The 22,090-nt window shown below is 50.9% G+C and overlaps 1 protein-coding gene across 1 annotated transcript in view; it reads right to left on the reverse strand.

Annotated features, from left to right (window-relative positions):
• Window positions 1-22,090, reverse strand: part of Lct (lactase) — a 43,019-nt gene that overhangs the window by 12,478 nt on the left and 8,451 nt on the right. Inside the window, exons 3-10 of the mRNA XM_052736690.1 lie at window positions 18,930-19,013; window positions 16,668-16,770; window positions 15,400-15,478; window positions 12,240-12,960; window positions 8,837-9,482; window positions 5,913-7,469; window positions 3,487-3,755; window positions 33-323 (exon numbers count right to left, since the gene is read on the reverse strand). Coding sequence (XP_052592650.1) covers window positions 33-323; window positions 3,487-3,755; window positions 5,913-7,469; window positions 8,837-9,482; window positions 12,240-12,960; window positions 15,400-15,478; window positions 16,668-16,770; window positions 18,930-19,013 — 3,750 coding nt within the window. The remainder of the gene's footprint in view (window positions 1-32; window positions 324-3,486; window positions 3,756-5,912; window positions 7,470-8,836; window positions 9,483-12,239; window positions 12,961-15,399; window positions 15,479-16,667; window positions 16,771-18,929; window positions 19,014-22,090) is intronic.

Below are 22,090 nucleotides of genomic sequence, written 5' to 3' on the forward strand. Positions count from 1 at the left end.
TGCCCCACTGCCTCCGGGGACCACACCCTCACCTGTGGAGTGATGCCAGCAGCCAGCAGTGCGTCTATGAAGCGGACATAGTAGCTGAGGCCCGCTTCATTGATGAACCGGGTGGTTCCGTCGGGGAGGACTCTAGACCAGGAGATGGAGAAGCGATAGTGTGACACGCCCAGGTTCTGAAGGGCCACCACATCCTCAGCAATCTTGTGGTAACTGTCACACGCCACATCTCCATTGTCGTTGTTCGCGACCCTCAGTGGCGTGTGGGAAAACGTGTCCCAAATACTGAGCCCTTTGCCGTCTGCTCTCCACGCGCCTTCAACCTCGAGACAAGAAGAGGCAGTCTAAGTCATGTGACCAAACACAGGTCCTCTTCTGCATCACCTCGGGGAGTCTTCTTTGCACACCCTGCTGCCAGTTACTGAAGTTGCCTGTACACCTGGCAGCATCGCCCTGCGCTCTGTTACCATACTGGCTCCCCATGCCACCATGCAGAGCGGGCATCTCTCTGTCTCTCTCTCTGTCTCTGTCTGTACATGGAAGAGAGACAGGGACAGGGAGAGACAGAGTTTCATACAGCCTAGGCTGGCTTTGAACTCTCATGTAACAAAGGAACCAAGTGCTCTACTAACCGAGTCACATCCCCAGTTCCAAGACTATGTATTTCATTTTAGTTTCCCATTAACGCTGGCAGTGGGGTCTGTCAGATGGTGGGTACTCACCAAAAGTCTTGAGTGAACAATTTCACGTCCCCTGCCACCTCTAACTACAGCCAAGCAAACTGCAAGGATACTGGTGTGGAAAACGTATCTGTGGTCCAGACGTGCATGGCCGTTTCTATGCCTTCCCCCTCCTCTCTAACTCCTTTCCAATGAGACACTGAAGAATGCCTGTCGGTGGTGTTCAGTGGGTAGATAGGCACCACAATTTTCTTTAAAACATTCCAACAAACGTGCTGTCACAAGTACGGTGCCACAGCTGAGATGGTGTCGCATTTTAACCACGAATGCACATCCCGTCCTGGCAGGGAGAGGGGCAGAGTGGAGCCAGCAGGAGCATCGCTATAGGAACCATCTGCGTGGAGGTGGAGGAGGCTGGAACCAGAGGACCAGCTGAGGTGGTAAGAAGCTAGATTTATATACAGAGAGATTTCTATAGAGACTTCTACTGGAGAAAGGAGACACCAATACGGAAAATGAAAGGGCTAGCATTTCCCCACGGAGTCAGATTTGAACTGGATGTGTGGATATGAACTCAGGGCTTTAAATACACAAAGTGTGGGACTGGGGGATGTGGCTAAGTTAGAAGAGGCCTTGCCTGGCATGTATGAGGCCCTGGGCTCTATCCCCAGCACTGCATATACTGGGAGTGTTGGTGCATGCCAGTAATCCCAATACTTGGAAGGTAGAGGCAAGAGGATCAGGAGTTCAAGGTCATCCTTGGCTACAGAGTGAGTTTGAAGCCAGCCTGGTATACTTAAGACCCTGTCTCGTATATAATTAATAAATGCAAAGTGGGGTGGCTGGAAGAGTAAATTTACACAATTGTATGTGTGGGTACACCCATGTGTTCTTCAGTTCTGACTACTGAGAGGACCCACAAGTTGTGATACTCCAGGGGCAGCGAGGGTACCAGTATCCAGGCAGTTTGCTGCTGTGAAAAACAGCTGGGCATCCTAGAGAAGGGGCAGCTTAACAACTGGAGAGGAAAAGGTACAGATGAGCCCATTGTGCCAGAAGGGATTAAGGAAGCCGGGCTGGGGTGTGGCTTAACCGGATCCATGCACGGATCCATGGGCCATTCCATCCCAGCACCGCATAAACCAGGCCTAGCGCTGTGCACCCATAAGCCCGGCATTTGAGGAGACGGAAGCAGCGTGTTCGACCGGTCAAGAGTCCAAGAATTCTGGGGTGCTCAGCAAATTCAAGGCCAGCCTGACCTAGATGAGACCCTGTCTCAAAACAAAAACCACTGGATAAAGAGGAGGAAAAGAAGAGAAGGAGGAAGAGAGGGAGGCAGTTCTTTAAAAAGAACATGCTGATCAGACCCAAGTTGAGAAATTCTGCTACAGAGGACTGATGTTGTCTGCCTGAAACACAGCAGGATGAAGCCTCTGGGGTCTTGGCATTGGCCCCTAATGAGTGTAAGGTCAGCCAGAGCACCTAACAGGACAGGGACCTGGGGTTTCCTTGAGCTGAACAGAGAATGAATGAACAGGTAGTTGATGTTTCCCTACTAAACGTCAGTCTGGTGGAACTGTGGCTGACTTTATCACACGGTGGGGTGGGCACTGGAGACTGGCGAACTCCAGCTGTAGACTATCTATAGCCGTAACTATCTAGAGAAAGCCCAAACAAACTAGTTCTTCTGTGCACCGCCTAGGTCATGGTATTTTATCACAGGAACAAAAAATAGAAGCTAGGGACAAGGACCCACTGTGAACTCCCCACCAGGCAAGTTGTCTTTTGCTTTTTCTCTGTGGTACTGGAGATCAAACCCAGAGCTCCCTGCCTGGTAAGGGGTCAGCATGCCGGCACTGAGCCACATCCCTTGCCCATGCACTTTGACCTCTCAATTCCCGGGGAAAGACAATAGTATCCTATGGTCTGTATCCACCTCCTTTGTCACAAACACAGGAGAAGTCCGATGTCCGAGCATCAGAAAAACCCAGATTGAGTTCGGAGCCCACCTTAGGCCAGCTGCCTGTGCAGATGAGCTGGGCGAGAGGAGGTGGCCTCCAGGTAGATGATGGGCTCGCGGGCCTCTTCCTGGACATTCTGTCTGTCATGGCTCTACCTGACCCATATGGCCCTTCAGATGCTCATCTCAGCCCTTGACAGGATCTACAGACACCTAGGAAACAATCGTCTGGCCAATCTATAAAGAAGTTTCTAGACTGAATTAACTAAAGTAGGAAAATCGCCCTGGATGTGGGCAGTTACCATTCGGTGGCTGGAGTCTCGGACTGAATAAAACTGAGAGAGTGAGCTGAGCACCAGCACCCATCCTCTCTGCTTCCTGAGGATGGGATGTGACCCATGCTGTCAGGACTCCCCCCATCACGGTATCACGAGAGACGGCATCCTAAACTGTGAACCTAAATTTCAGCCCTTCTCTCCTCTGTTCCTTTGTCTGGTATTTTATCAGAGCAACAAGACAGGTAAGAAGCCAGCCCCCACCCAAACTGACCTTACTGAATTTGGTGGTATGAGGTACCTGGATCCTATTGCACAGGCGCGCGCGCACACACACACACACACACACGCACGTACACACGCACGTACACACACGCACACGCGCACGCACGCACACGCGCATGTACACACACACACACACACACACACACACACACACACACACACACACACTGGTCTGCACAGGTCCTCTGGAGGCTCTGGCCTCTGTGCCTGCCTCCCCAGCACTGTGCAGAAGCTTGGAGCCCAACAGCAATGTAGGAAAGTGAGCTCACGGAGCCAAACTCCTCACCTGATAGGCAGCAGAAGCCGCACTCCAGATGAAGCCCTTGGGGAACTCTCCATACAGGAACTCGTCCTCCTTGGCCAGGGGCATGCCGTTGTTGGTGATGATGTCTGTATAGTTCCTGGCTGAGGCTCTTGCTGTTCGAGGCCTGTCCGCGTGGTCAAAGTCAACATGATACAATCCAAACTTGACTCTGTAGCCCTCCAGCCACTCAAAGTTGTCCATCAGTGACCAGGCAGAATACCCTCGAAGGTCCACACCATCCAGCCTGTAGGCTAGGTTATGCCAAAGAGAGCAGAGGAAAGCTTTAGGCAACAGGCAGGAGCCTCGAGAAGCCCAGCCATGTGTGGGCACTGGCTTCCAGACTATGTCCCTCAACCAGGGAAGTGTACAGTGACATGCTTCCTGAGAGGGGACAGGCCACCTCCTCACTCTCACTTTTTGCTTTTTGTTTGTTTTGTTTTTGTGTCTGAGAAGTTTTTGCACCCGATAGGCCGCTCTGCCGATGCAGCAATCCAAATCAGACCAAATCAAACCGAAGTAGGAAAAGCCCAGGTTTAGTGGGTAAAAATGCTCCTGGATGATTTTTCTGGCCTCTCAGAGAGGAGATGGGGAAGAGGGACAAAAAAACATGTCTGCCTTTGCGGGGGTGGGGGGTGGGGGGGGCAGTTTAAATACCCTGTGGGAGTGGTCTTAGCATCTCTTAGGGAGGAGCCATGTTTGGCAGGCTTTCTGAGATGAGGCAGAGTTTGGGAAGAGAGTTGTGGGAGGGGGCTGAGGCAGAGCTTCCACCAGAACAGTGTTTTCTTTTTTCTTTTCTTTTTTGGTTTTTTGAGACAGGGTTTCTCTGTGTAGCTTTGGAGCCTGTCCTGGAACTTGCTCTGTAGCCCAGGCTGGCCTCGAACTCACAGAGATAGGCCTGCCTCTGCCACCCGAGTGCTGGGATTAAAGGTATGCACCCACACCCCCAGCCAAGGATGGATGTGTTTCTTAAGCCTGTATTCTCAAGTTAGTATTGAAATACTTTGCTTTCTTTCTGGGATGACTTCAAATAAGTGTATGACTCTCTGGGTATTGGCCAAGATAGGCTGTTGGGATGTAGAATTGAAAGACAGTGCCTTGGGCTGGAGAGATGGCTCAGAGGTTAAGAGCACTGGCTGCTCTTCTAGAGGTCCTGAGTTCAATTCCCAGCAACCACATGGTGGCTCGCAACCATCTGTAATGACATCTGGTGCCCTCTTCTGGCCTGCAGTCATACATGCTGTACACATAATAAATAAATAAATCTTAAAAAAAAAAAAGAAAGAAAAAGAAAAGAAAGACAGTGCCTTATAGTCAAGAAGTTCATTGCCCAGTAGCAGAACGTGCACAAAAGAACCGGTAGACTGTAAGAGATGCCACAGTGGAAGTGTGTTGACAGCTGACAGGACTGACTGCAGCTGGAACAGAGGCACATGTGATCTGGAATGAATTCTCAGAGGACTGCTCCAAACTGGATTCTGAAGGTCAACTATGCTTTACTAACTTTTTGCTGGCCTCCATGACCCGACAGCAAGTGAGGTAAATGGATAGGCCTCTCAAATTCAAGAGCCTCAGCCCTGTTTAGACACTAAGCACACCAGTGTGAATTTATTGATGTCATTTCAAATTTTTTGAGACAGGATCTCATGTAGCCCAGGCTGGCCTTGAACTCACTGTAGTCAAAGATAAACTTGGATGTCTTCTGTTCCTTCTGCCCCTGCTGCCCCAGTGGTGGGAAGGCAGGTGTGCACAGCATGCCCTCCCTCTCTGGGGCTGGGATTGGAGACCAGGGCTTTGTATTCTAGGCAAGCAGTTTGCTGACTGAGCCACATCCCCAGCTCTTCAAGTGCGAACTTAAATTTTATTTGTTATTTGTGTGTGTGTGTGTGTGTGTGTGTGTGTGTGTGTGTGTGTGTGTAGGCCAGAACACAACCTCAGAAAACCCACTTTTCTTTTCCAGAGGCGCTCATGTGACCTGGAGCTCACCAAGTGGTCTGGGCTGGCTGGCCAGTGATCCCCAAGAACACACCCCTTTCTGCTTCCTCAGCACAGAGATTACAAGCATATCCTGCCTGGCTCGTTTTCTGGTCCCCAGGCTTGCAAGACAAACACTTTACTAACTGAGCCCTGCCCATGCCCAAAAGAGTAACTTTCAAAGCATGGGAACACATGACGGACGGCAGACAGGGAGACTGGACACGTGACAGATGGAGGACAGGGAGACTGGACACGTGACAGACGGAGGACAGGGAGACTGGACACGTGACAGATGGAGGACAGGGAGACTGGACATGTGACGGACGGAGGACAGGAGACTGGACATGTGACGGACGGAGGACAGGAGACTGGACATGTGACGGATGGAGGACAGGAGACTGGGAGGTTTAGTGAGAGGCTGAAGTCTCATGCACCTTTCAGAGCCTCGTTGATGTAGGTTTTGTGGTAGAATATCCTGGCTGTGTCATCCAGCGTGGGGCTGTCCAGCCCCTGTCCGTTCTCAGTGATGTAAATGGGGATGTTGCCATACTCTTCCTTGATCCAGTTCAGCAGCCTCCGCATGCCCCAGGGCACGGCCGCGTGCACTACCGTGGAGATGGACGAGGCGGTCATATCACTGACCGTCAGCTCCCGGTCATCTTCATAGTTGGGTGGGTTCAGCCTAGGAGTGTTATGCTGCACATATACGGACGAGTAGGTGTTGAGGCAAAAGACGTCAGCGGTACCCCTGATGTAACCCTTCTCCTCCTCTGTGAAGCTGGGCAGGCGGGACTCAGGCAGGCGCTGCAGTTCACTCCTGTTCCCCACATTCCATTTCATGACATCTGGGTAGTCCCCGTTCCTAAAAATGGGGTGGGCAAACCATCCCAGGGAAAACTGCAGCATCCGGTCGGCAGCGTCCACATCTCTTTGGAGCCCTGGGTCCTTGGGTTCCACCCAGTGAGTGTTGAGGCTCAGGGAAATGACCCCCTTCTGCTCCTGCCTGTATTTCTCATCATAAGTATGGTAGACTCTGGCGTGAGCCTTGATGATTACATGGCTGACCCTGTAAGGGGCCCAGCCCGGGTCCTGCACATTTGGGGGAAACGCCCCTGAACTATAGCCCAACAGCACCAGATACAACGGCTCATTGAAGGTCATCCAGAACTTGACTCTGTCACCGAAGGTCTTAAAACAGAAGTCAGCATAGCTGTTGAACAAGTCAACCAAAGAGGGGTTCTCCCAACCTCCAATATCCTGGAGGGCCTGGGGCAGGTCCCAGTGAAACAGCGTCACCATGGGGAAGATGTTGCTCTCCACCAGGCCGTCAATCAGCCTGTTGTAATAATCCACACCGTGATTGTTGATGGAAGTGTTCCTTCCTGTCGGGAAGATCCGAGACCAGGCGATGGAGAACCGATAGGCCTTGACCTTGAGGGTGCGAAGAATGTTCAGGTCGGCATCCAGCTGGTGATAGCTGTCGCAGGCCACGTCTCCGGTGGCATTGTCTTTCACGCTGTTCCCCGGGGTGTGGGTGAAATTGTCCCAGATGCTGGGGCCTTTGCCATCAGCATCCCAGCCTCCTTCGATCTGATAGGCTGAAGAGGACACACCCCACAGGAAGTCATCCCGGAAGGTGGCATGATAGAACAAATCTCTTTCAAACTTGGGCTGACTGGAGAACTTCTCCCACACTATTTTAGCCTGGGAGGGCACCTCAGATGGGAAGTTGAAGAGGGCTGGGGCTCTGGAGGCAAGGTCTGCTCTCAGAGGCACAGGGCTGCTTCTTGCTTTCTCGGCAGGGAAACCATTCTTTTCTATGACGCTGGTGAAGAAGTAGGCGGATTTCCTGGCAGTCCTTGGCCTGCTGCTGTCGTTAAAGTTGACATGGTACAGCCCGAATCTCTGGCTGTAACCTGAGGGTCCTTCGAAGCCATCAATGAGGGAACGAACAATGTATGAACGGACGTCCACCAAATCCTCCTTGACGGCTATAAAGAGAAAACAAAAGTTAGGCATGTGCGTGTGTGTGTGCGCGTGTGCGTGTGTGTGCATGTGCGTGTGTGTGTGTGTGTGTGTGTGTGTGTGTGTGTGTGTGTGTGTGTGAATGCATGTGAAAACTAGAAGACAATCTCAGCTGTTGTTCCTCAGCATGCCACCCTCCTTGTTTTTTTTTTTTTTAACTTAAAAATTATTTTTATGTGTATGGGTGTTTTGCCTGCATGTACGTCTGTCACCACATTGTGCAGTGCCTACAGAGGTCAGAAGAGGCCATCAGGTCCCCTGGGACTAGAGCTCCACTCCTGATCCCACTGCCTCCACCTCCTGAGTGCTGGTGTGAGTGGCATGCACTCCCTGGTTTACACAGCACTCCGGATGGACCCCACTGCTGCCAGCACGCTAGGAGAGCACTCTACCTCCTGAATTACATCCCCTGACCTATTATTATTATTAAAGATTTATTTATTATGTATACAGTGTTCTGCCTGCAGGCCAGAAGAGGGCACCAGATCTCATTACAGATGGTTGCGAGCCACCATGTGGTTGCTGGGAATTGAACTCAGGACTTCTGGAAGAACAGCCAGTGCTCTTAACCACTGAGCCATCTCTGAAGCCCCCTATTTAATTATTTTTGAGACAGGCTCTCACTAAGTATTCCAGGATGACTTTGAATGCTCAATCCTCCTGCCTCTGATTCCAAGTGCTGGGGATAAAGGGATGTACCACCAAGCCTAGCAACAAGCGTCCCTAGATCATCACATGAAGATAGAGGCATAGGCTGGAGAAGATATGGATGCAAGGCCATTAACCACATCTTCTCAGAATCATCGGCTTCTGAGAGTGACAGGTGTCGTGAACTCATTCTCGTTGAGTTCTATGTGCTGAAAACCACTTGCCATCCCTTTCCACTTGGATAAGAAGGTGCGTGGGTCAGACTGAGCGTGTATGCGTGGCTCAACTACAGAAAAGAAGCGCAGTGCAGACCGGATGGCCAGCTGAGGGGGACGGAGCTCAAAGGGGCTACTGCCCTGAGGCGAGTCAGCGACTGGCGTCCTAGCCTGTGTCAGCCCATCTGCACCCCACTAGGGACTGAGGGCCTCTTTCAGGAACGATGACATTGATTCAGTACCGTGTCCTCACTGTCTTACACAGTCCCTGGTTCATCGTGCTCTCAATAAACACTGGTTAACCAAGTGTTGGACTACTGGACCGGAGAGGCTGGGGCAATGACTCAGTAAAGAGAGGCTCTTGGTGAGCACGCCTGACGACCTGACTTCAGTCTCTGCCCTGTCTCATTAAACAGAACTCTGAAGACTCGGGGGAAGAGCGGCCCACTCGGGATCAGCAGCCTTCTTACCCTTGAGCACCTCGTTGATGTACAGGTTGAGGTAGTTCACCCTCACCGAGTCGTCAAGGAGATCGGCTCCTTCCCCGACCGGCATGCCATTCCCAGCCACGAAGATTGGAACTCTTCCTTTCGTGTACTCCGTGGAAGCAAACTGCAGCAGCCTCCTTATGCCCCAGGGCACCACCCTCATCCAGGGAGATGCAGTCTGGGGCCACGTGGGGTCCACGTGCTGGGAGAATCCTCCGATGTTATCGTAGCTGGGGACGCAGGTCTGCCGCCCAGCCTTGCTGACCAGGCGGGATGTGTAATGAGACAGACCAAGGAAGTCCGCAGAGCCTTTCAGGAGCTGCTTCTCCGCTGCGGTGAACTCCGGGAGTTGGGCCAGAGGACCACCACACTGCTGGTTTATCTGCCGGATCTGGGCCCGAAGGGCGGTGGGGTAGTCTCCATCCACGAAGATGGGGTGTGCAAACCAGCCCAGCATGAAGTGCAGGAAGCGCTCAGCGGCAGCAAGGTCCTGGGGACTCTGCCCATCCAGGGGCTCTGCCCAGTCTGAATTGAGCACAATGCCCACGCGTCCCTGCTGCTGTTGGCGATAGTGAAGGTCGTAGTGATGCCAAGTTCTGGCATGCGCCTTGAGGATCAAGTGAGCCACCTTGGGAGGGAAAAGGGAGGAAGGTAATGTCAACAGCGGCACTAGCAACTCAGTAGTGTCGACAAGTTACTGCCGAAGTCAACAGAATCAGCAACGGGGCTGGGATGGGGCTGCAATGGTAGACAGCCTCCTGTTCACAAAACCCTGGGCTCCATCTCCTACACTACACGCCCCTGGCATGGTGGTGCAAGCCTGAAATCACAGGACTCCGGAGGCGGGAGGATCAGAGGTTCATCCCTGTCTACAAAGCAAGTTCTAGGCCATCCTGGACTACAGAGGTCCTCTTTCAAACAAAGGAAAGAGCTGTCACAGCTGTAGCACTGATCAAACAGTGAGGAGGAAACCAGGATCACTAAACTAAGGCCAATTGTGAAAATGCCACAAAAGCAAACACGTAAGAAAACCCAGCAGGCCGTGGTGATGCACACTTTAATCCCAGCACTCGGGAGGCAGAGTCAAGTGGATCTCTGAGTTGGAGGCCAGCCTGGTCTACAGAGCAAGATCCAGGACAGGCACCAAAACTACACAGACAAACTCTGTCTTGAAAAACAAAACAACAACAAAAAATTTTAACTGAGCAGTGGTGGTGTGCGCCTTTAATCCCAGCACTCAGGAGGCAGAGGCAGGTGGATCTCTGTGAGTTCAAGGTCAGCCTGATCTACAAAGTGAATTCCAGGATAGGCACCAAAAGCTATACAGAGAAACCCTGTCTCAAAAAACAAAAACAACAACAACAAACAAAAACAAAAGAAGAAGAAGACCCAATACTGGGAAGAAACCTAGTAGTCACAAGAATCTTACCTGTGTACCTTTTTTCGGGCTGAATTGTGTTCCTCTAAATGTACATGTGAAGCCCCGAGCCTCAGTGTGGTAGTGTTTGAAGGGGCCTCTGGGAGGTGACTAGGTAGGACAGGATGGGGCTGGTGTCCTTATAAAGGGAGCCACCAGTGGGCATGTTCTGTCTGCCCCCTCCCATGTTCTCTCCACCCTGGAGGACAAGACAAGAAGGCTGCGCACAGACAGGAACAGACCCACTGGAAACCGAGCAGGTCAGTGCCTTGATCTCAGACTTCTCAGGCACCGGGACTGTGAGGAAACTGTTTAAGGCCCCAGCTTATGGTGTCTTCTCCCGGCAGCCATAAGACAAGGTATCACACCACGAAGTAACACAGAACAGGAACTGAAAGAAGGGGGGTGTGGCTCGGGGTGCAAAGCACTTGTCTAGCTGCTCTTGAGGTCCATGGCATAGCGAAAAGGGGGGGGGGGTCATGGGAAGCTGTGGGTGACCTTCCACCCACAGAACCACAGAGAAAAAGAAGAGGGGAGAAAAAAATAATTCGTGACAAGTAACATCGTCAACGTAACAGAATCTAGAGTCATGTAGCAGACAAACCCGGGCATGTCTACAAGGCAGGCAGGTGCTGAGGGAGTTTCTAGATCGGGTTCATTGAGGTGGGAAGACCCACTCTAAAGGTGGGTGGCACCATTTCATGGCTGGGGTCCTGGACTGAAATAAAGGGGGAAATCGAACTGAGCCCCAGCATCCATCCATCCATCTGCTTCCTGACTGTGGACGCCATGTGACCGGCTGCCTCACGCTCCTGCCGCCATGCCTTCCCCACTATGAGGGGCCGGACCTTAGAACTGAGAGCCCAGAGGAACCCTGCCTGCCCTAAGTGTTCTGTTGTTGTTGGTGGTGGTTTGTTTTGCAAGACAGGGTTTCTCTCTGTAGCTCTGGCTGCCCTGGAATTCGCTCTGTAGACCAGGCTGGTCTTGAACTCAGAGATCCACCTGCCTCTGCCTCTCCAGTGTTGGGATTAAAGATGTGTGCCGCCACCACCACCACCATCACCATCACCACCACCACCACCACCATCACCCAGCCTGTAAGTGCTTTTGACAGATCTATTGTTATAGCAGTCAGAAAAGTAACAACTACAGAAGTGGAGGAGAAAAGCAAAGACTTTCTCAGTCCGGTCTCTGTAATGTATCTCAGGAGCCACTATAAACATTCAGGAAATTCTCAACTATAAGAAAAGCTCACAAAAGCCAGGTATGGTGACTCGGCCTGTCTCCCCCACCCCCTCACCCCCCACCCCCGGCTAGTCTTTTAGAGGCTGAGGCAGGAGGATTTCTGTGAGTTGAAGATTGAAAACTTGGAATTTCATGTTAGCTTGAGCCACAAACGGAGACCTAGCTGGAAAACACCAAAGCAAATAAAAACAAAAGCTTAAAAGCTGTGACTACAGACAAGTTATACGCACAGAAGCGCTAGCCTAGAATGCAAGGGCCCTGGTCTTCCCCCAGTAAAAGCAGGCATGGTGGCCCATGTCCGTCATCACAGCAGTAGGAGGTGGGGATTGAACCCAGGGCCATGTGCACACTAGGAAAGAGCCCCACAATGAGGATACCCCTCCAAGTCCGGGACTCGTCTTTGGGGTTAAGAAGACTTGACCAGGGCCGAGGGTGTGACTCAGTGGGTGGAGTGCTGAGCCCTAGGTCCAATTCTCTTCACTGTTTACAGATCAGACATGGCAGTGGATGCCTGTGACCCCAGCTCTCAGGAATATAAGTAAGAGATCAGAGGTTCAAGGTCATCCTCAGCTACATGATGAGTTCAGTATCAGCCTGGGTGTACAAGACAACGATAACAAAATGTACGCATCCTTCCCTCTCTCTGGTTTTCTTTGAGGGCAGGAAGGAGAAAGCCAAATGTGTTTTCTAATTGGTAGGAGTTGCAGGGATGGGAGGAAGTACCTTAAACGAAGCCACGCCTGGGTCACGGATGGTTGGTGCGTGCTGCCCAGTGCCATAGCCTGCATAGCTTATCACCCACGGCTCGTGGAAGGTCACCCACAGCTTTACACGGTCCCCGAAAGTGGAGAAGCAGAAGGCTGCGTAGTCCAGGAAGGCGTCCACCACGCTCTCGTTCTGCCACCCGCCTTGATCCTGCAGGGCCTGAGGCAGGTCCCAGTGGAACAGTGTCACCATGGGCTCGATGTGGGAGTCCAGCAGGCTGTCGATCAGTCTGTTGTAGTAGGCCACACCCTGGAGGTTGGGGCTGCCCTTCTGCCCCGTGGAGAACAGCCGGGACCAGGAGATGGAGAATTTGTACACCCCAACCCTGAGGCCTCGGAGCAGGGCCACATCAGAGACTGGTTTGTGGTAGCTGTCACTGGCTACCTTTGCCGTCGCCTGGCCCTCGGCAGCATTCAGGCTACTGTAGTGGTCCCAGATGCTCGGCCCTCTGTTGCCTTCGGCCCAACCTCCTTCCACGTTAAAGGCTCCGGTAGATACGCCCCAGAGGAATCCTTCTGGAAACACATCCTGCAGGAAGGCATCCCTTTCCTCCCTAGACTGGTTGACAAAGGCTGCCCAGACTCTCTGGTAGGCTGATACAAGGGGAGAGGGCGCAACTGCTGTCTCCTGCTGCTGCTCAGTCTGAAAGGCCAGGCTGTCAGTTAGAGGGCAAGGCGGGCTGTGGGATGGAAGGGACATAAAGGGACATCATTAATGACCGACTTACAAACGCCCCACAGGGTCAGGCATGGTGGCGCACGCCCTTAATCTCAGCACTCAGGAGGCAGAGGCAGGCAGATCTCTGTGAATGTGAGGCCAGCCTGGGCTACAGAGTGAGTTCCAGGCCAGCCATGATTACACAGTGAGACCTTAAGAAGAAGAAGAAAGAAGGAGAAAAAAGGAAGGAAAGAAGGAAGGAAGGAAGGGAGAGAGGGAGTGAGGGAGGGAGGGAGGGAGGGAGGAAGGAAAGAAGGAAGGGAGGGAGGGAGGGAGGGAGGGAAGGAGGGAAGGAGGGAGGGAGGGAGGGGAGGGAGGGAAGGAGGGGAAGGAGGGAGGGAGGGAGGGAGGGAGGAAAGGAGGGAGGGAGGGAGGGAGGGAGGGAGGGAGGGAGGGAGGGAGGAAGGAAAGAAGGAAGGGAGGGAGGGAGGGAGGGAGGAAAGGGAGGGAGGGAGGGAGGGAGGGAGGGAAGGAGGGAGGGAAAGAGGGAGGGAGGGGCAGAATGAGGAAGAGGAGGAAGAGAAGGACCAGGAGGAGGAGGGCCACCTCTGACTCCAGCGCTGGGGTGACAAGTATGTACCACCATTCTTGGCTTTTTATACCTGTTCTGTGGGTGCTCAGGCCCCGTGCTTACAGAGAAGGCTCTTTGCAGACTGAACGACCTCTCCAGCCCAAACTGCTCTTCTAACTTTTTAAAGTAAGGACTCTTTGGAGCATGACTCTGCTCTACACTGGCTTCCTGTCAGTGCTGTGCTTCGGGGAAGGTGTTCCACATCTCACACTGAAGACCTGTGGTCAGGAACTTACTTCCCGAAGCTTCTGTGGGCTGCTCAGATCTACATCTGAACTGCTTTCTCTTCTTCCTTCCCTTTAAAAACATTACTATGTTTATTTCCTTTTTAAGTTTCACTATCTGTTACGGTGGTTGTTGTATATGGACAACTTCATGGAGTCCATTGTCTTCCTCTGCCTTGACATGGGGGACCTGGGGATGGAACTAGGGTCCCCAGGCAGGCATGGTGACCTGTTTAGTTTTTTGTCAACTTGACACCAAGCTAGGGTCATCTGAGAAGAGGAAATCTTGACTGAGAAAACGCTTAGGTCAGACTGGTCTATACACAAGTCTGTAGGCATTTTCTTGATTTAATGATGGATGTGGAGAGCCCAGGCCACTGTGCGTAGGTAGTATGACCCCTGGGCAGGTGGCCCTGAGTTGTACAAGAAAGCAGGCTGGGAGCTGGAGAGGTAAGATGGCTCAGAGGTTGAGAACACTGGCTGCTTTCCCAGAGGTCCTAAGTTCAATTCCTAGCATCCACATGCTGGCTCATCAAAGTCTATATCTGTAGTTCCAAGGAATACAGTGCCCTCTTCTGGTGTGCATACATGCAGACAACACACCCAAATGTATAAAATAAATTAGTAAAATAATAAACCTTTAACAAAGAAAGAGGGCTAAACAAGCCAGGAAAAGCAAACAAGCAAGCAGCGTTCCCCACAGCCTCTGCTTCAACTCCTGCCTTGAGTTCCCGCCCTGACTCCCTCCATGATGGACTGTGATGAAATCAGCTCTTTCCTCCCTGAGTTGGTTTGGTCAGTGTTTTATCACTAGCAACAGAAACAACTAGGACACAAGGCAGATGTCTTCACCCCTCGGAGTCAACAACCACCCAGCCATCTTATCTATTTATTTATCTAGGGACTCTGTGTGTGGGGGTGTGCCCATGACGTGTGTGTGGAGGTAAGAAGACAATTTGTGGGTGTCAGTTGTCTCCTTCCAACATGTGAGCCTGAGGGACCGAACTCAGGTCATCAGGCTTAGCTGCAGGTGCCTTTACCTACTGAACCATCTAGCTGGCCCAAGAACTCCCTTTCTCTGCCACATATAGACAGTATCTTAAATCTCAGCTCTGCTAAATATGTAGACCTAGGAAAATGCGACAGTGAGGAAGCCAGACTGTGTTGGGCCCAGGTCCATCTCAATGAGGAACTGCTTCTCCAGCCTTCCCTCTGAGCGTCCATCTCTCAGCTGTTAAATGACTAGAACCTATTTGCTGCTCCAAGAAGCAAAGACAGGCCTGAGAGGGGGCTCAGCATTTAAGACCGTTTATTGCTGCTGCAGAAGGCCTGGGTTTAGTTCCCAGCACTCACACGAGAAATCCAGTTCCATGGGAACTAACAAACTATTCTGATCTCTGCAGGTTTACTTAGGCAGGTGGTGTACATACACACACACTCAGGCTTTCATATGCGTGTGCGCACATGTGCACACACACATCAAACAAACAAACAACAAAAAAACCCAAGAGAGACAAGCACAATGGTCCCCAGTGACTGGCCACGTAAACAACAGCAGAGCCCATACTACCGGTTACTTAGAGTTAATTGTGCAAGCCAACATTACCTCTCCTCAGAACTGGATGGACAGCTCAGGAATGCACTGATGTCGAACCCAACAGTCTGTACTTGGTCTTTATTGATGGCTGTAAGAAAAGCAGCTCGTTGACTGTGTGGGGGGCTCAAGCACACACATGCAATCAGCAGTTTGCCTCACTCTAAAACCCACCCACACCACAAGCGATGACTCTAAGCCCTTCTGAAAATGCCATGGATGTGTCTGGCCTGCTTAAACACTAGAATGTTGGTCCTCACATTTCAGGGTGAATACCAATCACGTAGACACATCAGAAGAGAGCTGGAACCACTCCGGAGTCTTGGACACAGGAGATCTCAGGGCAATCTGGAGTAGTAATGTATTCCCCCACCCTTTTGGTCTTTTGTTTTTGTTTTATGAGACAGGGTTTCTCTTTGTAACCCTGGCTGTCCTGGGAACTCGCTTTGTAGACCAGGCTGGCCTTGAACTTACAGAGATCTGCCTGCGTCTGCCTCCTGAGTGCTGGGATTAAAAGTGTGTGCCACCACTGCCTGGCAGGGAAATTTTTGAAAAAGAAGGCTGGGGAGTTAACTGGTAAGGTGCCTTCTGGGTAAACACAAGGGCCTAAGCTCAACCTCCAGAACTACACAAAAAGCTGGGCTCGGGTAGGAAAGATGACTGGTTAAGGAGCAGACTGCCCTTCTAGAAGACCTGAGTTCAGGTCCCAGCACCCTCTGCAAGTGGCTCACAACTGCTTGTAACTCCATTTCCAGGGCATCCAACACCCTCCTCTTCTGTCCTCCTCAGGAACCTTCACCAATATGTACACATATGCACACACACACACACACACACACACACACACACACACACACACGCACGCACGCATACATACCCTTCAGTTCAAGGCCTAGCTGGGCTACATAGTGAGTTCTAGAACAGCAGGTCCTACATCTAGACATTTTTAGCATCTTAGGTGCCACTGGGGCTACCCAGAACAGGGTATGTTTCCATGCTGACAGTTTCCATCAAAGGCCTGAAGGTTTTCCTGTCCATATTGGGTATCCTTGGCATCTGTACAGAACCTCTCAGTGTCTCCGGACAGGAGGAGCTCATTGCCAGGGAAGGCAGAGAGGGGGACTTTAGGCAGAGAGGGGACTTTAGGCTCATTCTATAGATTTTCCTAGGCCATTTTCCTAGGCCCCCTCCCTCATGAGAAGTCCCGATTTCAATATTGCTACCCAACAAGCCAGTGTACCTAATGTCACTCAACATCAGTCACATGCTGGTCCACTCACCTTCAATCAGGCTGAAGAGCAGTGAGGAGGGGCTCTTCCCTGTGGATGGGCAGTCCTGAAGTTTTAGGGTATAAATGAAAACTTTCATTCTGGGCTCAATGTTCTAGAAAAGATAAAGACAAACAAGTGTGTCTTTAGTAACAGAAACAGGTGAGATGCTACATGTTCACCTTTTAGAAATGACCTCCAGCCATCCCATTTATTGAGGACAGTGACTCGGACTCTGAGGAAGAAAGATACTCACTATTCAGTGACCATTGGCCACCAACCCTTCCAAAATGAAGCGATACCCACACCAGTTCATTTTAGATGGTGCACCTCATAAGCCAGCCCCAATATGAGGGTCGAGAGCAAAGTTTCCGCTTGTGTCAGGAGCCTGCACTATCTAAAAAGTTTAACCAAGATACCACATCACCATGTTCATGAGCATCTGTGGTTTGCTAAAAAAAATATCCTGGTTTGTGAGGCTGAGAATGTCTTTGGTTGGCAGAGTGGTTGTCTAGAATGTGTAAAGCCCTGGCTTCCATCCAGGTTTATGACACACTTTGGAAAGGAGAAGTGATGCCAACAGCCAAACACGCTGGCTAGGAGAACCAGCTTTCCATGGCTCCACTGTCCTTTCTACTTGGGATTTGTTTCCAACTCTCTATAACCAAAAGTCAAAGACCCAGAGAGACGACTTGTGACTAAGAGACCGACTTCACAATCAGGAGTTCGGATCCTGTGTAACAGCAGGCCTCACACAAACGCCCAATCACTCCAGCTCTGAGGGACGCGATGCCCTCTTCCAGCCTCTGTGCACACAGGCAATACCGTTCCCTCCCAGCAGGGGGCACATACATTTACACAACTATGTATACATTCACACAGAAACATACACACAGAAATTGTTCTTAAAAGTCAGTCCACTGTCACCGTGGAGGATCTCAGCATGTGTGACTGATTTCCTTCTATTCTTCTTATTTACTTTTGAGATTGTCATTTTACTTACATTACTTCTTCCTTCCCTTTCTTCCCCCAAGCCCTCCAATCTACCCTTCTCATCTTCAAATCCAGGGCCTCCTTTTTTGTCGATTCTTATTGCCTTGCATATATGTATTTGTAGGTACATCTACATACACATATTCCTAAATGTAGTCTGTTGAGTCCATACACTGTTATCTGTATGTGTGTTTTCAGGGCTGACCGTCTGGCACTGACAACCAATGGTGAGCCCTCCCTGGGGGAGGACCCCTCTCCCCTCCCAGCTCTACTGTTGTCTGTAGCTCTTTGTGCGGAGTTGAGGCTTCGGGGCTTCCTCCATCCAGTTTTGCACATTCGTTGGTGTGGTCCTTGCTCAGCTCACATCTGGGCGGTCGTGGTGGTGGTGAGACGTCATGGCTGTGTCTCCTGATGTTAGCAGGAGACACAATCTCACGGCAACCTTGTTGGTGCTCTGGCTCTTATGACCTTTCTGTCCTTCCTCAGTTTCCCCCCAGCATCTTCGGTGTAAAGGGAAATGATCTTCAGGCTGGTGTGTCTGACTTCACTTTAAATCAGTTTTATTGTGGCTGGGGTCTGGTGGCCTCTGCACACACCCTTTTCACGTGGCAGCTTGTACGGATGTTCTCTCTCCTCCACCCCTCTCGCTCAAGCGGGGTTTCATGTAGCCTAGGCTGGCCTTGAACTCACTGTGTAGTTGAGAATGACTCTGAACTCCTGATCCTCCTGCCTCTACCTCCTGTGTGCTGGGATTACAAGCATGCACTACTACACTTGTTTTATGCTGTGCTGGGGATGGAACTCAGGGCTGTGCTCATGCTAGGCAAGCAGTTTATCAACTGAGCCGCACAGCAAACCCAAGGAAAGCCCACAGGGAACCCATAGCAAGCCCACAGAGAGAGAACAGCGAGCCCACAGTGAACCCACAAAGAGCCCACAGCAAGTCCAAGGAGAGGCCACAGCGAGCCCATGGAGAGCCCACGGTGAGCCCATGGAGAGCCCACGGTGAGCCCATGGAGAGCCCACAGCAAGCCCATGGAGAGCCCACAGCGAGGCCATGGAGAGCCCACAGTGAGCCCATGGAGAGCCCACAGCAAGCCCATGGAGAGCCCACAGCAAACCCACATCCTGATGGTCTCTTTAAGTGGGAATCTCCGAAGCTGAGGCTGGGCAGGTCAGACTTATGGAAGGCTCAGTCCACGCCTTAGCCAAAGCGTCAGTTTCTAATGCGTTGTCCAGAACCTGCCACTCACCATCAAGATGGCAAAGCTCTCACATTACCTGCAGTTCACTCAGCTTCTGTGGTAGAGTCGCCACACTTTGACATTCATAAGTCAAATCAATAGAGAGGAAGTCAACTGAGTCCTAGAAACAAGGAAATTCCACCATTAGGAACAAGCCCTCCTCAGCAGTGTGCTGTGATTCTGCCCGTGACTAACCCAATCTGGGGATTCCCCAGGAGAAAGCTGGGGCTGTGTGTGCATGTGACTACGGCAGGAGCGTGAGTATGTGGTTAACTAGTAACTGTGAAAATGGGTGTGCCGGGTGTGGGGTGCCAACAAGTGGGGGAGCACTAGGGAGGGAATTGGAATCTGGAGCTTCCCCCAGGGAGCTCTCCCCTTGACCTTTGTGAAATCTGGGGACCCTCTTGGGTCTGGCTGGACCAGTTCTACTAGCAGAAAACACAAGCTACACAGTCCTGACCACCCATGTCTCTAACCATCCTCTAGCCAAGGTCTCCAGCTTTTCTGAGCATGGAGCTCAGTGGGCAGAATGCTTGCTGAGCGTGTGCAAGGCCCTGGGTCTGTCAGCAGCACCACATCAACAGGCCATGGCGGTGCCTGTCTGTCCAGCACTCTCATCCTTGGCTACCTCACGAGTTCAAGGCCAGCTTGTGCAACATAAAATCTTGTCTTGAAGAGGAAGAGGAGGAGGAAGAAGAGAATAGTGAGAAGGCCTAGCAGATATAGGTGTCTGCCATCAACTCTGATGACATGAGTTCATTCCCCAGATCCCACATGATGGTAGAACTGAGGCTCCTCCCAGATTTCCCTCTGACCTCCACATTAGTGCCATAGCATGTGAATGCCTACACACAGACACACACATACACACACACATACACCACACCACACACACTAAACAAAAATGTAAGGAATGTTTTAAAAAGCAAGGAAAAAGGAAGGCCAGGTGGTTTAATCCTAGCACTCTGGAGAGACTGAAGCAGGCAGATATCTGAGTTTGAGGCCAGCCTGGTCTACCCAGCAAGTTTCTGGACAGGCAGGGCTACCCAGAGAAACCCTGTCTTGAAAAATAAAAATGAAAAAATAAAAGAGCCGGGCGGTGGTGGTGCACGCCTTTAATCCCAGCACTTGGAGGCAGAGTCAGACGGATCTCTGTGAGTTCAAGGTCAGCCTGGGCTACCAAGTGAGTTCCAGGAAAGGCGCAAAGCTACACAGAGAAACCCTGTCTCAAAAAACCAAAAAAATAAAAAATAAATAAATAAAAGAAAGGAAGGGGCTGGAGAAAGGGCTGGTTCAGGAAGTTCTCTCCGTGAGTTGATCTCCAGGACCCACCTAAAATCCAGGAGTGTGTCTTTTTTGTTTTGTTGTTGTTGTTTGCTGTGCAGTCTTTGGCTGGCCCAGAATTCATTATGTAGCCTAGGTTGGCCTTGAACTCCTAGAGATCTGCCTGCATCTGCCTTCCAAGTAGTGGGACTAACACACACACACACACACACACACACACACACACACACACACACACACACACACACGACGACTCCACATGCCTGGCTGGCCACTCCATTTCTCTCTTGGCTGGGATCTCACGAGCTCATCACAGCCCTTGTCTCCCACAGGTTGGCTGTTTGTTTCACAGGCCAGGCACCAGCTGGGAGCTAAGTGTCTCATAGCCCTGACCCCCAAGCCCTCACTGGCTCCCCAATGCTTTCCTAATCAAGTGATCCTCAGGGGGCACTAGAGTCCAGGTCTGACAGCTCAGAAACTTGAAAAACAGCCACAATAAGTTTCAGTCTCTTGCTGACTAGATGCCATCTAAATTAATTTACGATGAGTGATAATTGCTATCAAGAGTCCAAAGGGCTGATTCTAAAAATGCTTGTCTAGCAACAGCCTTTGAACTGGTATCTGACCCAACGCATGCAGCACAAAGCTTTGGGGGTAAACCCAGGAGAGTGTGCGGGTTCCCTCCAGGAAGTGCTATAACACAAATTGCTAAATGGTCTTATTAATTAAAAAAAAAAAAAAACAGAGCTAGATATTGGGGTGAAAGCTGGAAGATCAGAGAAACAGAACAAGCCACAGCCAACCTCATCTTGCCAACTCCTCAGCTGATCCTGTTTCTACAAATCCTCAGACTGAAAGCCTCTGAGCCCTCACCCCTGAGGGTCTCAGTTGAACTGCCTAAAAAAACCTCTAGTTCCTGGTCCTCACGCGTTATATGCCTTTCTGCTTCCTGCATCACTTCCTGGGATTGAAGGCGTGTGTTCTTCCCAAGCAAAGACATGAGATCTCAAGTGCAGGGATTAAAGGTGAGTGCTACCAGCCTGACTCTGTTCCCATTGTGGCCTTGAACTCACAGAGATCCAGGTGGATCTTTGCCTCCTGAGTGATAGGATTAAGGATGTGTGCCACCACTGTCTGGCCTCGATGTCTAATCTAGTGGCTGGCTCTGTCCTCTGATCCTCAGATACGTTTTATTTGTTAGAGCACAAATAAAATATCACCACAAAGTGCAAACCCCCAGGGCCTTCCAATGGGGAAGGTACTGTGTGCCTCTCTCTGACTCTGGACTCCCTGTTTCGCCAGAAGTTCAAGAGTTCAAGGTCAGCCTGGGCTATTTAGGGAAGCCTTGTTCTAAAACAAAACAAAAAACAAGTTACAATTTAAAAAAGCACAGAGAATGTAAATCAGGACGGTACTCTAAGAAGTGCATTTTGTTTATAAGGTTAATTTATTTTTATTTTCTGTGTAGCATGTACAAGTACCCAAGGAGGGCAGAAGAGGACTTTGGTTCTCCTGGAACTGGAGGTTACAGATGGTTGTGAGTCACCATGTGGGTGCTGGGAACTGAACCTGGATCCTCCAGAAGAACAGCCAGTGCTTTTAACCACTGAGTCATCTCTCCAACCCCCAGAAGTATATTTTTTTCAATTATCTCTTAATGTGTTTTTTTTTCCATGTGTGGGCATGTGTAGACCATGTGGGTTCCAGAAGTATATTTGTTTTGTTTTGTTTGAGACAGAGTCTCACTATCTCTGGTTGGCCTGCAACTCACTCTGTAGACCAGGCTGGCCTCAAATTCACAGAGATCCACCTGTTTCTGCCTCTTGAGTGCTGGGATTAAAGGCATGAGACACCCTGCCTGTCTGAACTCTGGTTAAGAGCTAAAACACAACAAATCAAGAGCCAGGTCTATTT

This window comes from Peromyscus californicus, unplaced genomic scaffold, assembly GCF_007827085.1.
Source record: "Peromyscus californicus insignis strain IS unplaced genomic scaffold, ASM782708v3 Scaffold_14__1_contigs__length_90479793_seg_2, whole genome shotgun sequence".
NCBI lineage: Eukaryota > Metazoa > Chordata > Mammalia > Rodentia > Cricetidae > Peromyscus > Peromyscus californicus.